The following is a 27740-nucleotide window of genomic DNA, read 5'->3' as shown; positions in this document are numbered from 1 at the left end:
TGACCCTCCCCCATTTTCTTCCAGGTAACAATTGTGTACATTTCCACTGCTTCCTAATGTAAATCTCTCTGTCTCTCTCCAGTCTCCAAATATTGATGGTTTAACACCGAATACACGGTATACTACATCTAAAACACAATCAGTGTATATTTGTAACCGGTTGGGTACACCATTCACCGACGGGGAGACGCGCGCAAAGCTACGGGTAGATGGCTAGATGCTCACGAACATCATCAGTGGTCGTGTGTGTGAGGCAGAGAGAGTGAGAGAGACAGACATCAAGTGATAGACATCAAGAGACAATTTGGAATCAATAAAAACAAAAGAAACATTGAGATTCATCAACAAAGACTTTGGCAAACTACGTTCATGTTTTGCATTCTAAGAGCGCGACTCGACCAAGAACCCTTCGTGAACTGCAATTGAACAGTGAGAAGGCACAGATTATACACATTGGAACAATAATAACGCTTTGCGAGAAGAAGCTGATCATTGTCGTTGATTGGATTGTGGTCAGTCAATTTGTATCTTAAAGTCAAGATAATAGAAACAGGTAAGAAGATAAATTGGGCATGTTTCTTTTTCGACATAATTCTAAAGGGGCGTGTGCGTTCTTATATCTACAGTGTGTTATTGTCTGCCTAGTTGGAGCTACATTTTTGGAATGTGGTTTCTGGTCAAAACGAGTGCTAGGGGGAAAATGCATTGTTTCTTAGATGTGAGTTTTACTGTGAGTAGGGTGTATTTGCTAATCAATAATATAGGCAACATTCCATTTCCTGAAATATTGATGTGAATCATTTATTAAGAAAACGTAAACTTCTCGCAATGTGTATAGGCCTATGCATGCCTAATATAAATTGCATGATGGATATAAAAAATATATATATTCACTCATTTTATTTCGTAACAATAACGTCTGTACGAGCATCATATTTTTTTCAAATAGGCCTCAACTATGTGGTGTCGAGAGTTGTTTATGGATTCCATCTATTTTAGTGCCATGAGGGTGTGTCCTTTTCAGTGTCAGTGTATGATGTTAGATTAGCCAAATCGCCCCGTGCAGTGCTGCATAGCAGACACAACACATTCAACAGTTTGTATAATTAGTCCCAGGCTAAATAGATCTAAATGGTATGTAGAACGAATTATTTGAAGCGCTTGAATTACTCCTCTGTCTTCCACAATACTGGCAAGTCTAGTGGTAAAGCCACAGGTTAGGATCAGAGAAAGTGGCAGACTCGCGGAGCTCGCGCCAGACAGTGTATATGATATGAGCTAGATTTTCTCGGCTATGCACATTCTAAAACATATTCATGCACAGTTAAGCAAACTAAGGCTATGTCGTAATTTAGGTAACACCAGAGACATACTAGGCAATATTATAATTTACCAACCAATACAATTATTCGGGAGTTATTGTCCCTCCGTGTCTCCATTTGGCCAGTGACAGACAGCGGTCGGGTGCGCGAAAAAAGCTTATCTGCAAATGATGGATGTGGTACAGAAAGTAGGCTGCAATTATAAAACGGAGGCACTTGTGTTAATCTGGTTGTCATGAGCTGTTGGGTCATTCCACCAAATGAGTACCTTTTGGGTAGTGTAACATAGTATACATTTTTTTTCACCTTATTTTAACGTTCTTTTCTGAATAACACGTTCGATTTAATAAAAATGTTTCAGCATCTCAAGAAGTTAAATTGAAAAATGACTATAGTAAGTGCCTATTAAGTGCCAACAGGATTGACCATATTAGGGTTGACTGTAAAGGGCTTGATGATTTCATCTTAAATAAGCCATAAATCCCCTTGTCACAGGGGGAATGGAAGCTTGTTGTGTGCAACAGGGAGGGGCAGTTGAATGCAAGCTTCACAAAAACGTTCATTTTAGCCGTTCTTTCTGGGTAATCGGGTTAATTTGTTATGATCGACCCGCATACTTTCCCACCACAAAACACCAGAAAATGGCTAAAGGGAGTAGAACCAGATCACCTGCTTTAACCCTATGATTTGACTATTAGATGTTCAATGTTTTTATTTTGAAAAAATATTTTAAAAAGGAATAGTTTCACCATATTAAAACGAGAGTTCAGTTCACGTAGCAGGTTAGATCTTAAAATAAAGGACGAACATTTCATGAGATTGGATGGATCACTAATCACATTAAGTAAATTATAATCTTCAGAAATGACTTTGTCAAAGCAACAAAATAACTAGGGCTTTACAATGATGGGGAAGACTTGGAGAAATTTTAGAGTTAAGTGGGTTAAAATCTCCCTAGAAGTCAGAAGGTGCACCAAGGAACAGATTTATAGAATTTTCCGTGTGGTCTGTATTAATTAAAGCGCACTTAATATAATAGATTTTTCAAATTAAATATTGGTGCACAATTTCTACTGAAAATATGAAACGACACTCTTTTAGTTGAACGACCATGTTGTATAAAGGTTTATGTTCAGCGTGAACACGCATGAATGAACATTTTGAATCTCATCACTGTGCACTACCTCTTTCTCCTCTCCTCACGTACTAGTGTTTCTTGACGCTACCATTTCCAGCCCACCTCCCTCCCCTGTAGCCCACCTCCCTCCCCTCGGCACACATTCCTCACCGACAGTATTTGGTACTTCTAATAGGAGTCACCTGATGGAAACAGTTGCCATAGCAATACCCCGGAACCGTGACAGGAGGCACGTCCAATGTCTTGTTGTCATGGAGATGTACCATCATCATGATGGCAAAGATGTTAAGGCATGAGTCTTGCTCCAGAAAGGACCTTGATGACCTGTATTTTGTCTTAATTCATGATTTGCTTGTTCTGTTTGAGCAAGTTGTAATAAAGTGATAGATGAGACACACACACACACACACATCTGAGAGCTAATCAGAGGCAGTTCCATTGTGAAGAGCTACAGGTAACTGCCAAAATAAAGGAAACACTTGAGCAAATCACGGTTCTGGCAGCTCTGTTATGGTGTGGGGTGCTTTTTCCCGGCATGATTTAGGTCCTCTCAACCCCTTAGAAGCGCACGGCAAACATCAATAAACACACAGCCATTTTGGGTTACCACTTTCAACCTATGGTGAAACATTTCTATCCTGATGGGGGGTCTCTTCCAGGATGATTTGTAGAATCTATACCAAGGCGCATTGAAGCTGTTCTAGGGGGCCATGGTAGCCCACCACCCTATTTAGGTACTTTATGATGGTGTTTCCTTTATTTCCTCAGTTACATGTATCTTTCATCAGCAGAGAGGCACTCTAAAATCATATTGTCAGTAATAGTGGGGTTTGTCACAGGTAATAGCTGCTGTTTTTGTTCTCAGAGTCAGCGAGACAGCGTGATGGGGTAAATAGATTCTCATTCTGCACTCTCCAAATGCCAATCAACACCTGACCTACCTCCTAAACACCTAGATATGGGAGCTTTTACATGAGCTTGGGTGTCCCAGAGAGATGGAGGTTAGTGTCAAATTGACACTGCAATATCCATAATGGGTAAGATCAAGAGAGAAAACAAGCTCCACCGATCAGATCCCAACACTCCCAGATATCATTTCACATAACCATATCTACACACAGAAAATGTTTTGGTCCTCGTGTAAAATCCTTTTGAGTCCCAGATAGAACCCTTAACCCAGAGGGTTCTACATGTAACCCTAAAGAGTTCTCCCTGGAACCAAAAAGGGTTCTATCTGTGACCAGACAGGGTTCTCCTATAGGGATAGCTGTATAACCCTTTTTGGGTGTTGGTTTGATCATGGCCTAGACACTCGCAAACAAAGGTGTGAGTGTTCAGGTGTGAAAAGATTCACACTCACACAGAGAAGGAAGAAAACCAACGGGTCACAACTCACAACAGCATTTCCACTATGATGTTTATTTCTGTCTTCTCCCATATGCTTAATTCATAATTCATGTCTTGGGCTTGAGTCATAGCTCCGTCCCTGGGTTTGTTGCTTCGACAGAGGGTACCGCTGCTTCTACCTCATTTTCTGCCTGCCCTTCCCCTTCTCCCTCAGACAAAGGGAAGTGCTGGCAGCACCATGGGACGGAAACACGGCACCGACAAACAACGGGGTGACAAACGCGGTTTAAGGAGAGGCATAGAGGCCAGTGCAGCGGGTGGCACTTCTCATTTCTAGCGAGGGAGGTGAACTTGAGGGTCTGTGTCACTAGCACTGGCCCGGCTAGCAGTGCCACTCCCCAACAGCAGCTTTCCCACGGGATTCGGAGAGATACGGCCAACTTGGCAAGCTCTGATCTGAGAGGTTGAACTGGTTGCATTGCGTGGAATTTCAGACTATTGACATTGTGTTTTTCTTGCCCACTGGTCCTGGTTGTTAGACGGTAGACAGCCGGTCAATCCTCACTCTGTCAGCTAGGGCTAGGCGATCTATAGAATTCATTCAATGAATTGTAATTCATGTTTTAGCGCAATTCCAAATGCCTGTATCGCAAGAATCACATAATTAAAAATATATATACAGTGCCTTGCGAAAGTATTCTGCCCCCTTGAACTTTGCGACCTTTTGCCACATTTCAGGCTTCAAACATAAAGATATAAAACTGTATTTTTTTGTGAAGAATCAACAACAAGTGGGACACAATCATGAAGTGGAACGACATTTATTGGATATTTCAAACTTTTTTAACAAATCAAAAACTGAAAAATTGGGCGTGCAAAATTATTCAGCCCCTTTACTTTCAGTGCAGCAAACACTCTCCAGAAGTTCAGTGAGGATCTCTGAATGATCCAATGTTGACCTAAATGACTAATGATGATAAATACAATCCACCTGTGTGTAATCAAGTGTCCGTATAAATGCACCTGCACTGTGATAGTCTCAGAGGTCCGTTAAAAGCGCAGAGAGCATCATGAAGAACAAGGAACACACCAGGCAGGTCCGAGATACTGTTGTGAAGAAGTTTAAAGCCGGATTTGGATACAAAAAGATTTCCCAAGCTTTAAACATCCCAAGGAGCACTGTGCAAGCGATAATATTGAAATGGAAGGAGTATCAGACCACTGCAAATCTACCAAGACCTGGCCGTCCCTCTAAACTTTCAGCTCATACAAGGAGAAGACTGATCAGAGATGCAGTCGAGGCCCATGATCACTCTGGATGAACTGCAGAGATCTACAGCTGAGGTGGAAGACTCTGTCCATAGGACAACAATCAGTCAGACGTATATTGCACAAATCTGGCCTTTATGGAAGAGTGGCAAGAAGAAAGCCATTTCTTAAAGATATCCATAAAAAGTGTTGTTTAAAGTTTGCCACAAGACACCTGGGAGACACACCAAACATGTGGAAGAAGGTGCTCTGGTCAGATGAAACCAAAATGGAACTTTTTGGCAACAATGCAAAACGTTATGTTTGGCGTAAAAGCAACACAGCTGAACACACCATCCCCACTGTCAAACATGGTGGTGGCAGCATCATGGTTTGGGCCTGCTTTTCTTCAGCAGGGACAGGGAAGATGGTTAAAATTGATGGGAAGATGGATGGAGCCAAATACAGGACCATTCTGGAAGAAAACCTGATGGAGTCTGCAAAAGACCTGAGACTGGGACGGAGATTTGTCTTCCAACAAGACAATGATCCAAAACATAAAGCAAAATCTACAATGGAATGGTTCAAAAATAAACATATCCAGGTGTTAGAATGGCCAAGTTAAAGTCCAGACCTGAATCCAATCGAGAATCTGTGGAAAGAACTGAAAACTGCTGTTCACAAATGCTCTCCATCCAACCTCACTGAGCTCGAGCTGTTTTGCAAGGAGGAATGGGAAAAAATGTCAGTCTCTCGATGTGCAAAACTGATAGAGACATACCCCAAGCGACTTACAGCTGTAATCGCAGCAAAAGGTGGCGCTACAAAGTATTAACTTAAGGGGGCTGAATAATTTTGCACGCCCAATTTTTCAGTTTTTGATTTGTTAAAAAAGTTTGAAATATCCAATACATGTCAATCCACTTCATGATTGTGTCCCACTTGTTGTTGATTCTTCACAAAGCCTGAAATGTGGCAAAAGGTCGCAAAGTTCAAGGGGGCCGAATACTTTCGCAAGGCACTGTATATCCACAGTAAAACAAGTCGACATAACCTGAACGGCCGCCCAGCAAGGAAGAAGCCACTGCTCCAAAAACACCATAAAAAGGCAGACTATGGTTTGCAACTGCACATGGGAACAAAGATGGTACTTTTTGGAGAAATGTCCGCTGGTCTGATGAAACAAAAAGAGAACTGTTTGGCCATAATGACCATCGTTATGTTTGGAGGAAAAAGGGGGAGGCTGGCAAGCCGAAGAATACCATCCCAACCGTGAAGCACGGGGGTGGCAGCATCATGTTTTGGGGGTGCTTTGCTGCAGGAGGGACTGGTGCACTTCACAAAATAGATGGCATCATGAGGAGGAAAATTATGAGGATATATTGAAGCAACATCTCAGACATCAGTCGGGAAGTAAAAGCTTGGTTGCAAATGGGTCTTCCAAATGGACAATGACCCCAAGCATACTTCCAAAGTTGTGGCAAAATGGTTTAAGGACAACAAAGTCAAGGTATTGGAGTGGACATCACAAAGCCCTGACCTCAATCCAATAGAAAATTTGTGGGCAAAACTTAAAAGGCGTGTGCGAGCAAGGAGGCCTACAAACCTGACTCAGTTACACCAACACTATCTGGAGGAATTGGCCAAAATTCACCCAACTTATTGTGGGAAGCTTGTGGAAGGCTACCAGAAATGTTTGACCCAAGTTAAACCAAATACTAATTGAATGTAAGTAACCTTCTGACCCACTGGGAATGTGATGAAAAAAAAATAAAAGCTGAAATAAATCATTTTCTCTACTATTATTCTGACATTTCACATTCTTGAAATAAAGTGGTGATCCTAACTGACCTAAGACAGTGCATTTTTACTAGGATTAAATGTCAGGAATTGTGAAACTGAGTTTAAATGTATTCGGCTAAGTTGTTTGTAAACTTCCGACTTCCAACTGTAGAATGTGAATCGGCCATAAAAAATGGAGATATGATTTTTTCGGCCTTATCGCAGAGCCCTACTGTCAGTATAAAGATACTACTCTGAGGTAAACACTACGAAATGGACCTCGTGGGTTGTATTTGCTATCATGCCCCAGCCTCCTCCCTCGCCCAATTCGCTTTCATCCTTTTCCTATCCCTCCTTTTCAGCTTGTTAAATGGAAAACGTTAAAGCTTGTACTGTACTCCTCTTTCCTGTGTTTTTTTTATGTCTAATATATAATGCATTCGGAAAGTATTCAGACCCCTTGACATTTTCCACATTTTGTTACATTACAGCCTTACTCTAAAATGGATAAAATAACAACATCCTCATCAATCTACACACAATTCCCCACAATGACAAAGCTAAAATTGGTTTTTTAAAGTTTTGGCAAATCTAAAAAATAATAATGTAAAAGTATTCCGACCCTTTTCTTTGAGACTCGAAATTGAGCTCAAGTGTATCCTGTTTCCATTGATCATCCTTGAGTTGTTTCTACAACTTGATTGGAGTCTACCTGTGGTTAATTCAATTGATTGGACAGTTCGCAGTGCATCTCATAGCAATAACCAAGCCATGTGTCTAGGCACAGATCTGGGGAAGGGTACCAAAAAAGTTCTGCAGCATTGAAGGTCCCCAAGAACACAGTGGCCTCCATTATTCTTAAATTGAAGAAGTTTGGAACCACCAAGACTCTTCCTAGAGCTGGCCGCCCGGCCAAACTGAGCAATCAGGGGAGAAGGTCCTTGGTCAGGGATGTGACCAAGAACCTGATGGTCACTCTGACAGAGCTCCGGAGTTCCTCTGTGGAGATGGGAGAACCTTCCAGAAGTGTAATCATCTCTGCAGCACTCCACCAATCAGGCCTTTTTGATAGAGTGGCCAGACTGAAGCCACTCCTCATTAAAAACCTTTTTGGGCTAGATGGGACGCAGGCGCCCCATCTCGACAACATCCGGTGATTGCAGAGAAATTGCAGAGCGCGAAATTCAAAATACAAAAATCGTAATATTAAACATTCATGAAAATACAAGTGTCATACATCATTTAAAAGCTTAACTTCTTGTTAATCCAGACTTTACGGCGAAAACATACCATGCGATTATCTGAGGACAGCGCCCCGCAAAACAAAAGCATTAAAAACATTTTCCATTTTCCGGAATGTAGTGTGAATGTAGTGTGAATGTAGTGTGCTCCCTCATTCACGCGTGCCACAAGACTACAGTCCAAAATGAGAGCCATCTTGAAAAACTACTACTAACTCATTTTTCAAAAAACAAGCCTGAAACCCTTTCTAAAGACTGTTGACATCTAGTGGAAGCCATAGGAACTGCAATCTGGGAGGATTTTCTTTGAATATCCCATAAGACGAGCATTTCAATGGGTGGTGACCTCAACAAACAAAAAAATTCCGGATGGATTCTCCTCGGATTTTCGCCTGACATATCAGTTCTGTTATACTCACAGACATTATTTTAACAGTGTTTTCCATCCAATGCTACCAATGTTTTCCATCCAATGCTACCGATATATGCATATCCTAGCTTCTGGGCCTGAGCAACAGGCAGTTTACTTTAGGCACATCAGTCATCTGAACTTCTGAATACTGCCCCCTAGCCTTAAGAAGGCTAAAGACGCTCAGACGGGCTGACAGCTGAGCAATGTAGAAAGAAGTCGCACTAGGTTTATTCTCCGACAACTTTTGCAAATAATCCAAAATTTGGCCTAAATTCATACTTTTCATAACCTCAAAAGCCTAATTTTAATTACCCAGTAATAGGGTGTACCTAAGTTAGCATTAGCAAACCAGTCACATGGTTTCGAAAATCGACAGAAAAAACTACACATTCCAACAAATCAACCTCAGCTAAAACTGGTGGCTGTACTGGCTCCAATTCAGGCAACTGTGGAAACCACCCGGGGTTCTGTGGAATCTCACACTACCAAACTGGTCGAAGTTGAGGCTGGGCTCTCCAGCCACAGTGACAAACTCACTATGCTGGAAACCAGGCTTGACGATGTGGCCACTGCCAACAAGTCTCTGAAGCTACAAGTGGAAGATTTGATTTCACGTTCAAAACGCCAGAATATCCGCGTGTTTGGACTGCCAGAGGACTCCGAGACAGGATATCCAACCCGGTTCATTGCGGAGCTGTTCAAGGACGGTTTGGATGAAGAGGCTTTTCCCAATCTCCCTGAACTTGATAGAGCCCACCGCAGCCTTGCACCGAAAGCTCGCCCAGGTGGCCGAACGCGTCCTATCATAGTGCGGGTGCATCGATACAAAGAAAGGGAGCTTGTCCCTCCGTGGGCAAGGGAAAATAGCGACACCACTTTCCAAGGCCACAAGATCAAGTTCTACCAGGATTTCAGTTCTAGCCTGGCAAAGAAATGGTTTCCGCATTCAACGACATCAAGTCCACTCTGTACAAGAAGGGAATCCGATTGGGCTGATTTATCCTGCCCAACTCCGTGTCACCTTTAACGGCGAGGTCTATTTTTTTGAAAATCCGGAAGAAGTACTTCTACCGACAGCACATACATTGAATGCCTGAAATACATTGAATGCCTGAATTGGGATGATTTCTCTCCTGCCTGTATTATGTGAGTAACGTTAGTTCTAGTGACCGTGTGGACAATAGGCTACATATATCTATGACCATCTATCGATCCGTTTCTCGTGAAACAATCCTATGCTAAAGCTTGTTGGCTACAGTAGGTATGTTTGAAGCAGCACACAACTCCTTTCTGTTGTTGACAATGACATACTATACCGTCTCACTGCTCTTTCAACTTCCATTTGATCTTGTTTAGTTTCTTAATCAAAGACAATCGCTGGTAAAAGCACAGCATTTAGATTTCTTTCATTTTACTAAGGCTTTGAACTTGCTGCTCCACTAATGGCAATCTATAACCTACATTGCAGTTTGGCAGCCTTTAGGTCATTTTGGAGACTTGCTAGTTAGACACAGATCCTGTCCACCAATATTTGTGTATTTACATTTTTCATTGGGATCTGCATGATATATAAAACATTTTAAATTGTAATTTTTACTCTTTATTTTTATGAACACTCTGAACTACCGTGGTTTACTTTGGCCATGATTGGTGAGGTTGGTCACTGATGGTCCTCAGTTACATTCACTTTATCTTGGACTCCACTACGACATTGGGAGTCTAATACCATCGCTCCTCTCTTCCAATTGTACTCTTGATTAATTGTTGCACTAGCGGAAGAGTTTAGGCCCACGGTTCGTTTGCGTAATTGTACATATCCAAAATTCTAATTGTCCTTTTGTATACTTTTATTGAATTATTCCCTCCTAACAATGTTTAACAATTTACCAAAACAGGGATTGACTCTTTTCATAGCCTACTGGTTAATTTCAAACGTTTCTCATTACTCAGCCCTGTGGCGACACCTAGTGGACTACACTCATTTTACGGTCATTGAAATGCCACCAATCGCTGTTAACATGTTAATAACTGAAGGTGAAGGTTAAAATGTACACTTGCTTATTGACATATTTAATTTTTTAATTTCAATGGCGTATGTAACTTCTTTCCTAGGTCGGTTTGACCTCACTGCACATGTCGGCTAATCAACGGATGCTGAGTAAGAGAGAATTCCTGCTGCTCGTCTTATTCATAATGACGAGTTTAGGATTTGTATTTTTTATTTTTTCTTTGAAGGGTGTTGTACTTTTGGTGTATGTTGGGGGTGGTGGTGGGGGTTACGTTGGCATTATCCAAAGATTCTTGTGCTCTGCTTTTTTTGGGGGGGGGGATTTTATACATTTTTTATTCAGATGTTTTGCTCATGCTGCTCCTCTCTCAATCTCTCTTTTCCTCTTTCTTTTTCATTTGACTTCTCCTCTTATAAGGATTAATGTCTAGTTCAACAACAAGTCATGATTGTACTTTAGGGCTTCCAGAGAGACTGGTGACATGGAACATTCGCAATTGTGGGGGGAAAATTAAGTGCTCCAGAGTATTTTCACATCTGAACAGCCTGAATACTGATATCGCATTTTTTCAAGAAACACACCTATGTGTTAACGACCATACTAGATTGCGTAAAGCATGGGTTGAACTGGTTTTTCATTCTAATTTTAACGGCAAAGCCAGGGGAACAGCAATAGTGATTCACAAACGGGTACAGTTTTCACCCTCACAGATCAGTTCAGATCTTGGAGGATGTTATACAATAGTTAGTGGCACCCTCTTCCAAACCCCTGTAGTACTTGCGAATGTTTATGCCCCTAACTGGGATGACACTAGATTTATGACATCTCTTTTAGCCTCTCCCTAATCTTGACACCCACCACCTCATCTTCAGCGGGGACCTTAACTGTGTTATTGAACCAAGATTTGACCGGTCTAATCCCAGAACACTTCCTCCTTCCGGAATGGCAAAAGCTCTTTCTAAATTCATGACCCAAATGGGTTGTGTTGATCCATGGCGCTTCCTCCAGCTGGTCACAAAAGACTTCCTCTACTTTTCTCATGTTCATAAAGCCTACTTGCGCATAGACTACTTTTAAAATGTTTTAGAGCCCTTCTCCCCTCAGTTAAAGCTACAGAATATTCTGTGATAGTGATTTTGGACCATTCCCCATACATTCTTGATTTAGCACTTACTCTGAGTGCAAAAAAAACAACAGTTGAATTATAGATTTAACACGGCCCTATTGTCTAACAAAGAATTCTGTGACTTTATTTCAATCAACTTCTCTTCTTTGGGAGACTTTCAAAGCTGTATTACGGGGAAAGATAATTTCTTACAAAGCTCATTATGTCAAACAAAGAACTGAAACATCAGGAACTGGGAACCATCCCCTGAATTAACCGCAGAGGCTGAAACGTCAAACTCAATTTAATCCGCTTTCCACTGATGAAGCAGAGTTTCTGTTGCAACGAACTTCGTACTACGAATATGGTGACAAGACCAGCCACCTTTTGGCACACCAACTTAAACGCCAGTCAGCATCTCATCTTATCTCTCAGGTATATGACTCCTCCATAATCTTACAAGTGATCTCTCTAATATTAATTCAACTTTCGTGTCATTTTATTCTAACCTCTACAAATCCAACAAATATATCTGCAATATTCTGCTCCGACGGCTAGCGTACACACCAACTCTCAATATTCAAAATACTTCCCCCTCTCCAGAAGGACCCGTCAAGGGTGCCCTATGTCCCCACTCCTTTTTGCTCTTGCGATAGAACCACTTTCCTTGGCCTTAAAATTATCATCATCATTCACTGGAATCATTCGCTGGTGAAGAACACAAAGTGTCACTGTATACAGATTATCTACTATTATATACTGTATCTCTAACCCTTTGAACTCTGTTGATAACATAATGCATATTTTAAACACGTTTGGATAATTTTCAGGTCACAAATTGAACATTCAGAAAAGTTCATGTTTTCCGATCAACCCTGCTGCCAAGCAAATTCCCCTTGGAGCCCTGCCTTTCCGTCTGTCGCCCTCTGGCTTTCCCTATTTGGGTGTGAATATAATACAGTCCCTGGCTACCCTCCATAAAACTAACTTTGCAAGCCTTTCTTATTAGCTGGCAGAATCCATGAAATCTTAAATCTATTCACATTCATATTTTACCTAGGTTTCTATACCTTTTTCAATGTCTTCCGATCTTTCTGCCGAAATCATTTTTTACCAAATTGGATAGGCTCATCAATAATTTTATCTGGGAACAAATCACCTAGGATATGTTGAGCAATACTTCAAAGAAGGATACAAGATGGAGGATTGGCACTTCCAAATTTACTGCTTTACTATTGGGCAGCCGTTATTCAAAAGATTGTGGTCTAGTGTCATGCTCCAGCTTCCAACTGGTGCTCAATAGAGGTGAAATCCTGCCAATCATCCTCCCTTTCTGCCCCACTGTCCTTGTGTCCTTCAGAGTATACGGGAAACCCCATTGTGCGCTCTACTTTGAAGCTCTGGGGACAATTTCGTCAACATTTTAGACTTTCTGCCCCTTCTCTTCTAGCCCTATCAGTATCGACCACCTATTTGTACCCTCCAAACTCCACCAGGGTTTTGTTTTGTGGCATGAGATATGTTTGGTTTGTTTCAAAGATCTATTTTTAGATGGGAAGTTTGTCAGTTTTAATGATCTCGTACCTAAATCTATTCTAGCTCATTCTAATCTTTTGTGCTTTTTTTGAGCCCGTAACTTTGTTCGCTCTCATTTTCCCACCTTTCCTCAACTACTTCCCAAGACTTTGCTAGAGGAGATTTTGTCCCTCCTGTGGAATCGCAAGTCTGATTTCTAGATTATATGACATTATGCTGACCTCTAAACCCTCTCCAATAAACAAAATCAAGACAGACTGGGGTAGTGAACTTGACCTTGCAGATGACTGGTGGGAGGAGGACCTTCGGGTTAACTGCACATCCTCGTGTGCTCGGTTAAGTTTAATTCAGTTCAAAGTCTTGCAGAGAATTCACGACACCAAAGAAAAACTTTGTAAATTAATTCCTCCCAGACACGAATGACACGTGATAGATGTTCATTCACTCTGGCAGACCACACCCATGTGTGTTATTTGTGTTCTAAGCTGTCTGAGTATTGGTCATCCTTTTTTAATACTAAATACTACAATTCTAGATATTGACCTGCAGCCTTGTCCTCTAATAGCTATATTTGGAGTTCCATCTTTGTTGCATAGTCTCATTAAAAGTGAAGATGACTTTGTAGCGTTTGCCTCCCTTATAGCCCGCCAGCAGATCTTACTTAACTGGATATCCTTCAAACCTCCCACTGCATTATCCTGTTTGAAAGATCTAATGTCTTTTCTACACTTAGAAAACATGTAATACACTCTGAGAGGATGTACTGGTAACTTTTTCTTGAGATGGCAGCCTTTAATTTCCTTTTTTGAACAGTTGCCTTCTATTGATCAGGAGTAAGAATTTTGGCCAACGGGATACAGGAGGGTGTGGGAAGGAAAGGATAGTATGTTGTGATATTTTATATTTTTGTGTATGTGTACTTGTGTGCATATTTATATATTATTTCCATTCGTAAATGCATTTTATGTTTTGTATGTATGCCGCTTTTGTTGTTAAAGGGATGGGGTGGTTCAATAAGTATAGGGGTAAAAGGATATATCTGTTCAATTTGTATTTTGTATTTCTTTATATGTCCAATAAAATATTTTTAAATAAAACACACAAAAAAGACTCTCAGACTCTCATGAGAAACAAGATTCTCTGGTCTGATGAAACCAAGATTGAACTCTTTGGCCTGAATGCCAACCGTCACGTCTGGAGGAAACCTGTAACCATCCCTACGGTGAAGCATGGTGGTGGCAGCATCATGCTATGGGGATGTTTTTCAGCGACAGGGACTGGGATCAAGGCAAAGATGAACAGAGCAAAGAGAGATCCTTGATGAAAACCTCCTCCAGAGCGCTCAAGACCTCAGACTGGGGGTGAAGGTTCACCTTCCAACAGGACAATTATTATTATTTTTTTAAATTAGGCAAAGACCCTAGGCACACAGCCAAGACAACGCAGGAGTGGCTTTGGGACAAGTCTCTGAATGTCCTTGAGTGGCCCAGCAGGAGCCCGGACTTGAACCAGATCGAACATCTTTGGAGAGACCTGAAAAAAGCTGTGTAGCGATGCTTCCCATGCAACCTGACAGAGCTTGAGAGGATCTGCAGAAAATAATGGGAGTAACTCCCCAAATACAGGTGTGCCAAGCTTGTAGCATCATACCCAAGAAGGCTTGAGGCTGTAATCGCTGCCAAAGGTGCTTCAACAAAGTACTGAGTAAAGGGTTTGAATAGTTATGTAAATGTTATTTCAGTTGTTTTTATATTTATTAACCTCTCTGGGATACACTTCTCGTTAATCCAACCACAGTGTCCGATTTCAAAAAGGCTTTTCGGCGAAAGTAGAACATATCATTATGTTAGGTCAGCAACTAGTCAAAGAAAGCATTCAGCCATTTTCCAACCAAAGAGAGGTGTCATAAAAAGCAGAAATATACATCAAATTAATCACTAACCTTTGACGATCTTCATCAGATGACACCTCCAGGACTCAATGTTACACAATACATGTTTTGTTCGATCAAGTTCATATTTATATCCAAAAACCTCAGGTTACATTGGCGCCATGTTCAGAAATGCCTCCAAAACATCCGGAGAAATTGCAGAGCCACATCAAATAACAGAAATACTCATCATAAACTTTGATGAAAGATACATGTTTTACATGGAATTAAAGATAAACTTGTTCTTAATGCAACCGCTGTGTCAGATTTGAAAAATGCTTCACGTCAAAAGCACAATATTCAATAATCTGAGAACAGCATTCAGCCACAAAAGCAAGCCATACAGTTACCCGCCAAGTTGTGGAGTCAACAAAAGTCATAAATAGCATTATAAATCTTCACTTACCTTCGCTGATCTTCGTCGGAATGCACTCCCAGGACTCCCACTTCCACAAGAAAAGTTTGTTTTGTTCGATTACGTCCATATTTATTTCCAAATACCTCCGTTTTGTTCTCGTGTTTAGTTCACTATTCCAAAGGCACAATGCGCGAGCACAAAATCCACAAAAAAAAGTCAAAAGAGTTCCATTACAGTTTGTAGAAACATGTCAAACGATGTTTACAATCAATCCTTAGGGTCTTTTTATAATAAATCTTCAATAATATCCCAACCGGACAATAGCGTATTCATTACAGAGGAAAAAGAAGGAACGGCGCGCCCGCGTGACCGCGCAGTAAACAACTGATTGGCCACAGCCTAGTCCACTTGTTGAAACAGCTCTTATTCGATCCCCTTCTACAATAGAAGCATCAAACAACTTTCTAAAGACTGTTGACATCTGCTGGAAGCCTTGGGAAGTGCAATCTGGCCCCAAAGACACAGCATATTGGATAGGCAATCACTTAAAAGAAACTACAAACCTCAGATTTCCCACTTCCTGGTTGGATTTGTCTCAGGTTTTTGCCTGCCATATGAGTTCTGTTATACTCAGACATCATTCAAACAGTTTTAAAAACTTCAGAGTGTTTTCTATCCAATACTACTAATAATATGCATATATTAGCATCTGGGACAGAGTAGCAGGCAGTTTACTCTGGGCACCGTATTCATCCAAGCTACTCAATACTGCCCACCTGTCACCAAGAAGTTTTAATTTGCAAAGAAAATGTCAACCTGTTTTGATTTGTCATTTTGGGGTATTGTGTGTAGATTGAAAAAAAATAAACTAAATTCATAAATGTTATAATAAGGCCATAACAAAATGTGAAAAAAAGTCAAAGGGGTCTGAATACTTTGTGAATGCACTGTAGTGTAGACTAGTAGAGGTCATCCAAGGTGTCACTTACCGTCGCTGTGTTAATGAGCTATCAGTACCATTAACAAGGTAGCTATGTGTAAGAGTTCTAAGTGGGCTCCTCTTCCTCTCTCTCTCTCTTTATATCTGTACACCTCCATCTATCAATCCATCCCTCTATAACTCTCTCTCTATATACCAGATGGGTAAAAAGGACAGGATATGATGATTGAATAAGGAAGAGGATAAGAATGCTGTATTGAACAACGATGGGATGTAACGTTCACAGCCAAAAGTCACAGAGCGGAGCTTCAACGGTGTCAGGATCGTCTTTATTGAGGTTGCAGCAGCTGTTAAGACTCAATCGCCACGCAGATTAACCCTTTCCTCTCTCTCAGAAGACTCTCTGGCCACATCTGCAGATGTCTATTAGCCTTCACAACACATCGTCATCCACCACCGTAGACGTCCTCCCTGCCTGTGTATCTCCTGCTAATGAATAGCCCAGGGCTATAGGGTCGGGATGGGCGGTGACTGACTGAATGAGAGGATCGTGAGAACAACACTGTCCTATTTAGTGCAGCTGGGGAGGGTGGTGGGAGTAGACGCAACATCACAGAGCCAGACTTAACAACCCACTTATGTCTGCTCCATAGTGACTGGCGGTTGAGTGCTATTGTCCCAGTCATAACCCAGCCCCTGTCTGGATATAGACAAAAGCAGGCATATTAAATCAAATCAAATCAAATCAAATTGTATTTGTCACATACACATGGTTAGCAGATGTTAATGCGAGTGTAGCGAAATGCTTGTGCTTCTAGTTCCGACAATGCAGTAATAACCAACAAGTAATCTAACTAACAATTCCAAAACTACTGTCTTGTACACAGTGTGAGGGGATAAAGAATATGTACATAAGGATATATGAATGAGTGATGGTACAGAGCAGCATAGGCAAGATACAGTAGATGGTATCGAGTACAGTATGTACAAATGAGATGAGTATGTAAACAAAGTGGCATAGTTAAAGTGGCTAGTGATACATGTATTACATAAGGATACAGTCGATGATATAGAGTACAGTATATACGTATGCATATGAGATGAATAATGTAGGGTAAGTAACATTATATAAGGTAGCATTGTTTAAAGTGGCTAGTGATATATTTACATCATTTCCCATCAATTCCCATTATTAAAGTGGCTGGAGTTGAGTCAGTGTTGGCAGCAGCCCATCAATGTTAGTGGTGGCTGTTTAACAGTCTGATGGCCTTGAGATAGAAGCTGTTTTTCAGTCTCTCGATCCCAGCTTTGATGCACCTGTACTGACCTCGCCTTCTGGATGATAGCGGGGTGAACAGGCAGTGGCTCGGGTGGTTGATGTCCTGCTGCGCCTTGATGGCGCTGCTGCACCTTCTTCACAATGCTGTCTGTGTGCGTGGACCAATTCAGTTTGTCTGTGATGTGTATGCCGAGGAACTTAAAACTTGCTACCCTCTCCACTACTGTTCCATCGATGTGGATAGGGGGGTGTTCCCTCTGCTGTTTCCTGAAGTCCACAATCATCTCCTTAGTTTTGTTGACGTTGAGTGTGAGGTTATTTTCCTGACACCACACTCCGAGGGCCCTCACCTCCTCCCTGTAGGCCGTCTCGTCGTTGTTGGTAATCAAGCCTACCACTGTTGTGTCGTCCGCAAACTTGATGATTGAGTTGGAGGCGTGCGTGGCCACGCAGTCGTGGGTGAACAGGGAGTACAGGAGAGGGCTCAGAACGCACCCTTGTGGGGCCCCAGTGTTGAGGATCAGCGGGGAGGAGATGTTGTTGCCTACCCTCACCACCTGGGGGCGGCCCGTCAGGAAGTCCAGTACCCAGTTGCACAGGGCGGGGTCGAGACCCAGGGTCTCGAGCTTGATGACGAGCTTGGAGGGTACTATGGTGTTGAATGCCGAGCTGTAGTCAATGAACAGCATTCTCACATAGGTATTCCTCTTGTCCAGATGGGTTAGGGCAGTGTGGTTGAGATTGCATCGTCTGTGGACCTATTTGGGCGGTAAGCAAATTGGAGTGGGTCTAGGGTGTCAGGTAGGGTGGAGGTGATATGGTCCTTGACTAGTCTCTCAAAGCACTTCATGATGACGGAAGTGAGTGCTACGGGGCGGTAGTCGTTTAGCTCAGTTACCTTAGCTTTCTTGGGAACAGGAACAATGGTGGCCCTCTTGAAGCATGTGGGAACAGCAGACTGGTAGAGGGATTGATTGAATATGTCCGTAAACACACCGGCCAGCTGGTCTGCGCATGCTCTGAGGGCGCGGCTGGGGATGCCGTCTGGGCCTGCAGCCTTGCGAGGGTTAACACGTTTAAATGTCTTACTCACCTCGGCTGCAGTGAAGGAGAGACCGCAAGTTTTCGTTGCAGGCCGTGTCAGTGGCACTGTATTGTTATTTCTTACATTAGTACCCCAGGTCATCTTAGGTTTCATTACATACAGTCGAGAATAACTACTGAATATAAGATCAGCGTCAACTCACCATCAATACGACCAAGAATATGTTTTTCGCGACGCGGATCCTGTGTTCTGCCTTACAAACAGGACAACGGAGTGGATCCCATGCAGCGACCCAAAAAAACGACTCAGAAAAAGAGGGAAACGAGGCGGACTTCTGTTCAGACTCCGGACGCGGGCACACCGTGCACCATTCCCTAGCATTCTTCTTGCCAATGTCCAGTCTCTTGACAACAAGGTTGATGAAATCCGAGCAAGGGTAGCATTCCAGAGGGACATCAGAGACTGTAACGTTCTTTGCTTCACGGAAACGTGGCTTACTGGAGAGACGCTATCCGAGGCGGTGCAGCCAACAGGTTTCTCCACGCATCGCGCAGACAGAAACAAACATCTTTCTGGTAAGAAGAGGGGCGGGAGCGTATGCCTTATGACTAACGTGACATGGTGTGATGAAAGAAACATACAGGAACTCAAATCCTTCTGTTCACCTGATTTAGAATTCCTCACAATCAAATGTAGACCGCATTATCTACCAAGAGAATTCTCTTTGATTATAATCACAGCCGTATATATCCCCCCCCAAGCAGACACATCGTTGGCTCTGAATGAACTTTATTTGACTCTTTGCAAACTGGAAACCATTTATCCGGAGGCTGCATTCATTGTAGCTGGGGATTTTAACAAGGCTAATCTGAAAACAAGACTCCCTAAATTTTATCAGCATATTGATTGCGCAACCAGGGGTGGAAAGACCTTGGATCATTGTTACTCTAACTTCCGCGACGCATATAAGGCCCTGCCCCGCCCCCCTTTCGGAAAAGCTGACCACGACTCCATTTTGTTGATCCCTGCCTACAGACAGAAACTAAAACAAGAGGCTCCCACGCTGAGGTCTGTCCAACGCTGGTCCGACCAAGCTGACTCCACACTCCAAGACTGCTTCCATCACGTGGACTGGGACATGTTTCGTATTGCGTCAGACAACAACATTGACGAATACGCTGATTCGGTGTGCGAGTTCATTAGAACGTGCGTTGAAGATGTCGTTCCCATAGCAACGATTAAAACATTCCCTAACCAGAAACCGTGGATTGATGGCAGCATTCGCGTGAAACTGAAAGCGCGAACCACTGCTTTTAATCAGGGCAAGGCATACTGTTACCGGGTAGAATAGTGATAACATGCAACCAGGTAAAACATGCAGCCAGTTTACAGACAAAAATGCATCCACATAATTGTGTACAGAGACTGTCTGTGCTAGACTGAGAGGTCCGTTTTGGCTTTTACATGCAATGTTCTTAATGCCATGAATGACATGTAAAATGTGTAGCTCTGTGAATATTTGCCTGGATTCAACATGACAACATAATGTGTGCTGTGAGGCCACTCTCCCAGTTCAATTAGGCCATTTGTTGCTCAATTACTATCAGGTGCCCTATCATCGAGCAAATTACCTGCCTCCTGAACATGATTCATCCTAAGAAACTTCAATGTGTGGCCATGAGGCTGGGCTCGCCACCTAGAGCTGTTTCAAGGGCAAGGTCACACCTCTTATCCTTAAGGATCGGTCCCTTTTCTTTCAATTTTCACCTAAAATGACATATTGACAAATCTAACTGCTTGTAGCTCAGGACCTGAAGCAAATAAATGCATATTCTTGATACCATTTGAAAGGAAACACTTTGAAATTTGTGGAAATGTGAAATTAATGTAGGAGAATATAACACATTAGATCTGGTAAAAGATAACAACACAAAGAAAAGAAACATGCATTTTCTTTTCATCGTCTTTGAAATGCAAGAGAAAGGCCATAATGTACTATTCCAGGTTAGGCACAATTTAGATTTTGGCCATTAGATGGAAGCAATGCATGTGCCAAGTTTTAGACTGATCCAATGAACCATTGCATTTTCGTTCAAAATGATGTATCAAGACTGCCCAAATTTGCCTAATTGGTTTATTAATACATTATCAAGTTCATAACTGTGCACTCTCCTCAAACAATAACATGGTATTCTTTCACAGCACACAAACAGCATCTGGACTGTGGTGCTAAGCGACTATGCTAATGACTTAGGTCCTGTCTAGCCAAATGTATTCTCTCCCCCACAATCTGCATTTTGGTATCAGTAAAGGATTTGCTCCATGGGAAGTGGGGCACATAACTTGGAGGAGATAGATGGATAGAGAGACTCAATCTGGGAGAGGAGAGGAGAAGCAATGGAGGGATTGTTGTCATCTCTTTTGCCTCGAGGGCAAATGTATTTCCATGAAAAGCCTGAATCCAAGTAATCTACTGTAGTATTGTAACCTGTCTTTTTGTCTGTAATTATCTCATCTTCAACCCATTACTCTAATTTCTCTGGCAGCTTGGCAACTTTTACATCTAGTTTCTATTCCCATCAAGATGTCTGTGTAGTACTGCTTTGAGAATGTAACTGAAAATGAGACACTTGATTGGTATTGATCCATTCATTTTTTTTATCACTCTTTCTGCTGGTATCACAGCTGCCTGATTAATGTCATTATCTATCTACCAGTGGATGTTTCACGCCAATTTAAATAAAACATTCCTCTGCAGAGCACCCATTTGGAGTAATTTCTAATCTTACCTACTGTATTTGTCTGTGTGAACATGTGTGTCTTGGTGTGTATGTGTGTGGCATGTTACCCACTAACACGTCTCTCTCTCTCTTTCTGCAGTTACCATGGAAACTATTATGTTCTTCCTCTTTTCACTCCTGGTGTATGTGGCTGGTAAGTGCCCCCTCCTCCCCTCAGCCACTACCAACACCACTAACACCAGCACAACGACCACACTATCCACAGGGAGGCAGGAGACACAGGGGAGGGCCGTGGCATGACATGGCAGGCATGGGGTTTTGACTGAACATTAGTGGATTGACTTATTCTGGAGCCTGAGGCTTCCTTCCTTTGCATGCGTAGTACAGTGTGTGTGTGTTATGTATATCCCAAGTATAATGTAATATACTGTATATCACAAGTATATTTAGGCCATGACACACATACAGGAACTGTTTAACTCTGCTGCAGATCATAGGTTCTATACATCAGTTGAGAGAGCAACTGAGCCATCCATGTTATGTATTCTTCTATAGAAGACTGGTGTTATCCATACTGTTTGCCTCTCACTCTTTCTCGTCTGTCAATCAGACTAACCTTCCACATTCTATCGCTTTGGTATTTTCCCACCTCTCTTCAGTTCACATTCTGTTCTGGTTTCTCTTTCTCTCTCCCTTTCTTCTTTTGTCTCCAGATTAAACATCTCTCCTTTTCCCTCTTCCCTTTCTCCATCTCTAGATGTACATGTTTCTCTATCAATCTCCCTCCCACTATAATTCAGTGTTTTTCATACACACACACTCCCCATGCTGTGTGACTCCCTGTCTGTTGATATGAATACACATGCTGAGTAGAGTGCACACACACACACACACACACACACAGTCTTGTACAACTAACCTTCTGGCGACAGACAATTCAGTCCCATTCAAAATTGTCCCTAAACCTAACCCTAGCCTGTAGTCTTACCCTTACCCTAACCTTAACCCAAAAACCTAACCTTAACTCTAACCCTAACCCTAAGCTCCTAACACTTAATGTAATTCTAACCCTAACACTAATTCCAACCTTAACCCTAAACCCCCTAGAAATAGCATTTGACCTTGTGGGGACTAACAAAACATCCCCAGTTGGTCAAATGTTGTTTCTCTTGGTCCCCACAAGAATAGTTAAACACGTCCACACACACACACACAATGGGGGAGTGGAGCAGAAAGAAGGTCTGGGGTTTGTGCAATGGGCCGAACAGTGTTTGCTGATGGGAATTTAGGAAATTAATTGACACAGTGAGTGAAGGTTGGAAGAATAGAGTAGGGGAGGAGGAGGACGGGAGATAACTGAGGCGATCCATTCAACTAATAATCCACAAGGCCAGTGCCATTGCACAACTGGATGTGAATACTGCAGCCTGTCAAGAGCCCTATCCAAGCTCTGATGTGACATACTGTCGTTCAAATATGAGCCAATAAGAATTCTGAATTACAGTGCATTCGGAAAGTATTCAGACCCCTTGACTTCTAACGCTACAGCCTTATTCGAAAATGCATTCAATTGTTTTGTTTTTCTCAACAATCTAAACACACTACCGCAAATGTATTAAAAATTACAAACTGAAATATTACATTTACATAAGTATTCAGACCCTTTACTCAGTACTTTGTTGAAGCACCTTTGGCAGCGATTACAGCTTTGGCAGCCTCGAGATATTCAGAGACTTGTCATTGTCTTGTTGGAAGGTGAACCTTCACCCCAGTCTGAGGTCCTGAGTGCTCTGGAGCAGGTTGTCATCAAGGATCTTGCTGTACTTTGATCTGTTAATCTTTCCCTTGATCCCGACTAGTCTCCCAGTCCTTGCCGCTGAAAAACATCCCCACAGCATGATGCTGCCACCACAATGCTTCACCGTAGGGTGGGTGCCAGGTTTCTCCAGACATGACGCTTGGCATTCAGGCCAAATAGTTCAATCTTGGTGTCATCAGACCAGAGAATCTTTTTTCTCATGGTCTGAGAGTCCTTTAGGTGCCTTTTGGTAAACTCCAAGCGGGCTGTCATGTGCCTTTTGATTGGTAGAGTGTTTCAGAGATGGTTGTCCTTCTGGAAGGTTCTCTCATCTCCACAAACTCTGGAGCTCTGTCAGAGTGACCATCGGGTTCTTGGTCACCTCCCTGACCATGGCCCTTCTCCTCGATTGCTCAGTTTGGCCGGGCGGCCAACTCTAGGAAGAGTCTTGGTGCTTCCAAACTTCTTCCTTTTAAGAATGATGGATGCCACTGTGTTCTTGAGGACCTTCAATGCTGCAAAATGTTTTTGGTACCCTTCTCCAGATCTGTGCATCAAAACAATCCTGTCTCGGAGCTCTACGGACAATTCCTTCAACCTCATGTCTTGGTTTTTGCTCTGACAACTGTGGGACCATTCGAAACACATCCAATCAATTGAGTTTACCACAGGTGGACTCCAATTAAGTTGTAGAAACATCTCAACATGATCAATGGAAAAATAATGCACCAGAGCTCAATTTTGAGTCTCATAGCAAAAGGTCTGAATCCTTCTGTAAACAAGGTATCTTTTTTTCTGAAAACCTGTTTTTGCTGTCATTATGGGGTATTGTGTGTAGATTGAGGGAAACATTTATGTAATCCATTTTAGAATAAGGCTGTAATGTAACAAAATGTGGAAAAAGTCAAGGGGTCTGAATACTTTCCAAATGCACTGTATGTTCTAAGTGTTGGGTTCTAATTATTAGAGTAAGAACTTGACGGACACGGTGAACGCTTCAACCAAGTTTATTCTTCCCAAAGGATCGAACAGCTGAATCGACGAACACATATTCACACAAGCACTGATATTTAACCCTTCTCCTATGCTGTTTCCTCCACATCTGAACAGCCAATGCATCTCTGTTGCTAGAAAGAACCTTAGTGATATCTGTTTTTCCCCACTTCATCTAACCTGACCTCTAACCCAAAGTGCTCACTCTTCCCCAACTAAAGGCTGTCATGGTTATTGGTACCAGACGGTGTCTCTTCTCCTCCCAGAGGATCCCTTCCATATGATCCCTGATGGCTAACAATAACGTATCCTGACATAATCTCCCTCAGTGACATTAATACGTATATTTCTCTCTCTCTCTCTCTCTCTCTCTCTCTCTCTCTCTCTCTCTCTCTCTCTCTCTCTCTCTCTCTCTCTCTCTCTCTCTCTCTCTCTCTCTCTCTCTCTCTCTCTCTCTCTCTCTCTCTCTCTCTCTCTCTCTCTCTGTCTGTCTGTCTGTCTGTCTGTCTCTGTCTCTTTCTGTCTCCCTCTCTCTCTGTCTCTCTCTGTCTCCCTCTCTCTCTCTGTTTCTCTCTCTCTCTCTGTCTCTCTCTCTCTGTCTCTCTCTCTTTGTCTCTCGCTCTCTCTGTCTCTCTCTGTCTCTCTGTCTCTCTCTCTGTCTCTCTCTCTGTCTCTCTCTCAGCAGTAGCAGACCCAAGTGCAGAGGGTGAGTAACCTGTGTGTACAATGTGTTTAGCCATGTTAACCCCAGCCCCGTTATACTTTTTGGTATGTACAGCATTGAAAACTGCTTTGATTGTTAGATGTGCAATATGGCTAGTATCTCATTGCCTTGCCTTTTCCTGTGCCTGTATTTTCAGATGGTAAAAAGGAGAAGAAAGAGGTGGACCCATTTGTCTATGGTAAGTAGACCACTGTTAGTGCATCTTGATGCTCTTCCCCATCAACTGACAGTGTTACGATAGCCAAGAGAGTTTCTTAAGTAGACGTCTGTGTCTCTGTGTAGACTATCATAGCCTGCGGATCTGTGGACTGGTGTTTGGCGTGGTACTCTTCGCGCTGGGCATCCTCCTCATCCTCAGTAAGTCTTCATACTTCAGTAAGTTTACCTACGCAGCACATGTACTTTATGGGCCTTCGATTGTTGATTTTAAGATCGGGTTGATGATTTGTTGTCGGTTCTAGGCCGAAAATGTCGCTGCAGTTCCAATCAGGAGAAAAAGCCCAAGTAAGTCAGCATTTGTGCCTGATTGGTCGATTACATTTCTGCTCTGTTGTTATGGGGCTGTGTTCTCCGTCTCTGGTCACCATGACAACCAACATCTGTCCCCTTGGTTCTGTTGCAGGGCCCCTGGAGACGAAGAGGCTACGGCAGAGACCCTGATCGTGTCCAAGGGTGAGAGAACTGACACCCCTTAGAACACCCTTGACACCAGTCCATGGTCGAGGTCAACCTTTGGGAATGATTTTTCGTAGTCGATGCCTAGGTTCCCCCACATGTTACGGCCACTGTTTGAAATGACTACCCCAGCCTCACTGGCTTTTCATGAAGTCATGTGAGTTTCCTTGATTCCTCATCTTCTATCCAATCACAGCTAAGGAGCCAGAGCCAGAGCCAGAGCCAGAGCCTGAAGCTAAGGCTGAGAACTGAGTCAGCCCAACCAGACTGACCCCCACCTGACCGAATCAACCACATCTGCCACTGAACCACTACCTAACGACCAACACAACAACCATGACGATGATGACGACGGCAACAAAAGGTGATGATGCTGGGCAAAAATAATGATGATGAACGAAGATGATAATGAAGAATGAAGATGATGCAAAAGGAATACTGTGCTCTGTTGTTATGGGGCTGTGGGGCTGGGTAGAGGATAGGAGTGTGTAGACGGGGGTGGGGGGGATAATGCAGATGTAAATAGACCTCTAACCTATTGTTCCGTGCTCTGTGCCCGTGTATGTGTCTCAGTGATCTCGTGTGTACCTGTGCCTTTCTGCGACACTCTGTCTCCAGTTTGTTGTCTTAGCCAGTGACACCTTTTTACAGATCGTCTTTACCCCAGTTCTTAATAAGTAAGAGATTTGTCAAGAAATGTTCTTCTTGTTTGTGTTTAGCTTAAATTCTGTGTTTCTATCGTCTTTAGATTCTAGAGGTTACTGTTTGCTATATTTTTGTTGTTGCTGTTATCACCATCACACTTGTAACACTTGTCCTCAATGCTGTTTTTCACGTAGTAGATTCTATACTATGTATACATGCATACATATTAGTATAAATAGTCTATACACAGTTATAGCTATATATATTGAAATATATGTGTGCATGTGTGGGTACATGAGTTTGGATGGTGTATGTGTATGTGTGTGTGTGTCTGAGAGGTTGTGTGTTTTTGACTGTGTTGCGCCTTACACACGAGAATCCAACTGCCACAGTTTGCTGACCAAGCACAAGAATGCATCAGAGTTAACTAGGAGCTCACCAACAGTACTTACTGTAGTAAAGTGAGCTCCTACATCAGCTGTATCACTGCCTTGTCCTAGAAGAAAAAAAACGTCCAATCTAGTCTCCTCCTCTGCCATTGGCTGAGCCGGGGCGATACCGCCCTCAGAGGCAGGCTAGGATTGGCCGGTTCCCACACCAGTACCGCAAATCTGTGTCCTCTATCGTTTATTTGAGAAGCAACAGTAGCTGATTGCAAAATCAGTCTCTCAACCAATGGCGTTTCGCTGTTTTGTATTATATGATTGGTCATGCATTTAGTTAATGAGAGAGCGGGCCTGTGTGTGAGTGATCGAGAGTGTGTGTCGATGCTAAGTGTGCCAGAGTCATAGTTTTAGACGCCAAATTAGGTGGAAGAAAACAAAAGGAAAATATAATTTGCTCTGTATCAGATGTCAGGTAAAGCTTGTTACGCAGTACGATATATGGAGTCTTATGCGGAGTATCATTGTTACAACAGCAAACAAAAGAAACACACTGTCACGACAATAAGTAACTAACTCTGTTCGTTCTGTGCATGAGGTTGTATTGTAATAGCTGCATTTTGTGCTTGTAGCATAGAAATAAAGTGTCTCTCACCAATAACCTTCACTTATTTGTTAATTTATGCAGTTTTAATTGTAATGTTATGTTGTGGTTTACTTGTTTGGTTGACTTATATGGAGAAAAATAGCCACCAACCACTGCTCACCTGTGATTCTGGTCATAATTGTGGTAAGCTACAAAGTCACACGACCAAGAACTACAACACAATGGCAATGCAATGAACCTGCCAATTCCCGAACTCAAAGTCACTCAAGGTTGTGTGAGTGCTACTTCAAAGGTAAGGTACAAAATGGCGTGCCTTTCCTCCTAGGTTAGTCACAGTAATGTGAACACTGCGCCTCAAATGATTCCAAAGGTTACCATCTCACACTATTTATCGGGTCTGAAGGCCAAGTTTTATAAGCCTGTAAACATGTAAATGACTGGCTGATTGGGGGCAGGGCAAGCCGGGCAGGCTGAATTATGGG

General features: G+C 42.5%; 1 protein-coding gene across 2 annotated transcripts; it reads left to right on the top strand.

Annotated features, from left to right (window-relative positions):
- Positions 1-175: 175 nt before the first annotated feature.
- LOC139386205 (FXYD domain containing ion transport regulator 6) lies at positions 176-27309 on the top strand. 2 transcript variants are annotated; one of them, XM_071131684.1, is made up of 8 exons: positions 176-553; positions 21573-21626; positions 24907-24930; positions 25085-25126; positions 25231-25305; positions 25410-25452; positions 25571-25620; positions 25820-26779. In XM_071131684.1, exons 2-8 carry the CDS (start codon positions 21578-21580, stop codon positions 25873-25875), a joined length of 339 nt encoding a protein of 112 aa, XP_070987785.1. In that variant the 5' UTR covers positions 176-553; positions 21573-21577; the 3' UTR covers positions 25876-26779. The 2 variants fall into 2 exon arrangements, with proteins under 2 accessions (XP_070987785.1, XP_070987784.1); XM_071131683.1 differs by having other exon boundaries at positions 236-553; positions 25231-25323; positions 25820-27309.
- Positions 27310-27740: the final 431 nt, after the last annotated feature.

The sequence above is a fragment of the Oncorhynchus clarkii genome, chromosome 27 (assembly GCF_045791955.1).
Source record: "Oncorhynchus clarkii lewisi isolate Uvic-CL-2024 chromosome 27, UVic_Ocla_1.0, whole genome shotgun sequence".
NCBI classification, from domain to species: Eukaryota; Metazoa; Chordata; class Actinopteri; order Salmoniformes; family Salmonidae; genus Oncorhynchus; species Oncorhynchus clarkii.
Note: the sequence above shows the minus strand (reverse complement) of the source record. Positions and strands in the feature narration are given on the sequence as shown.

Coding starts and splice junctions, on each gene's coding strand:
- LOC139386205 (XM_071131683.1), top strand. CDS start 21,578: ATGGAAACTATTATGTTCTTCCTCTTTTCACTCCTGGTGTATGTGGCT. Junction 25,127..25,230: donor GGTGGACCCATTTGTCTATG/GTAAGTAGACCA, acceptor GTCTCTGTGTAG/ACTATCATAGCCTGCGGATC. Junction 25,453..25,570: donor AATCAGGAGAAAAAGCCCAA/GTAAGTCAGCAT, acceptor GTTCTGTTGCAG/GGCCCCTGGAGACGAAGAGG.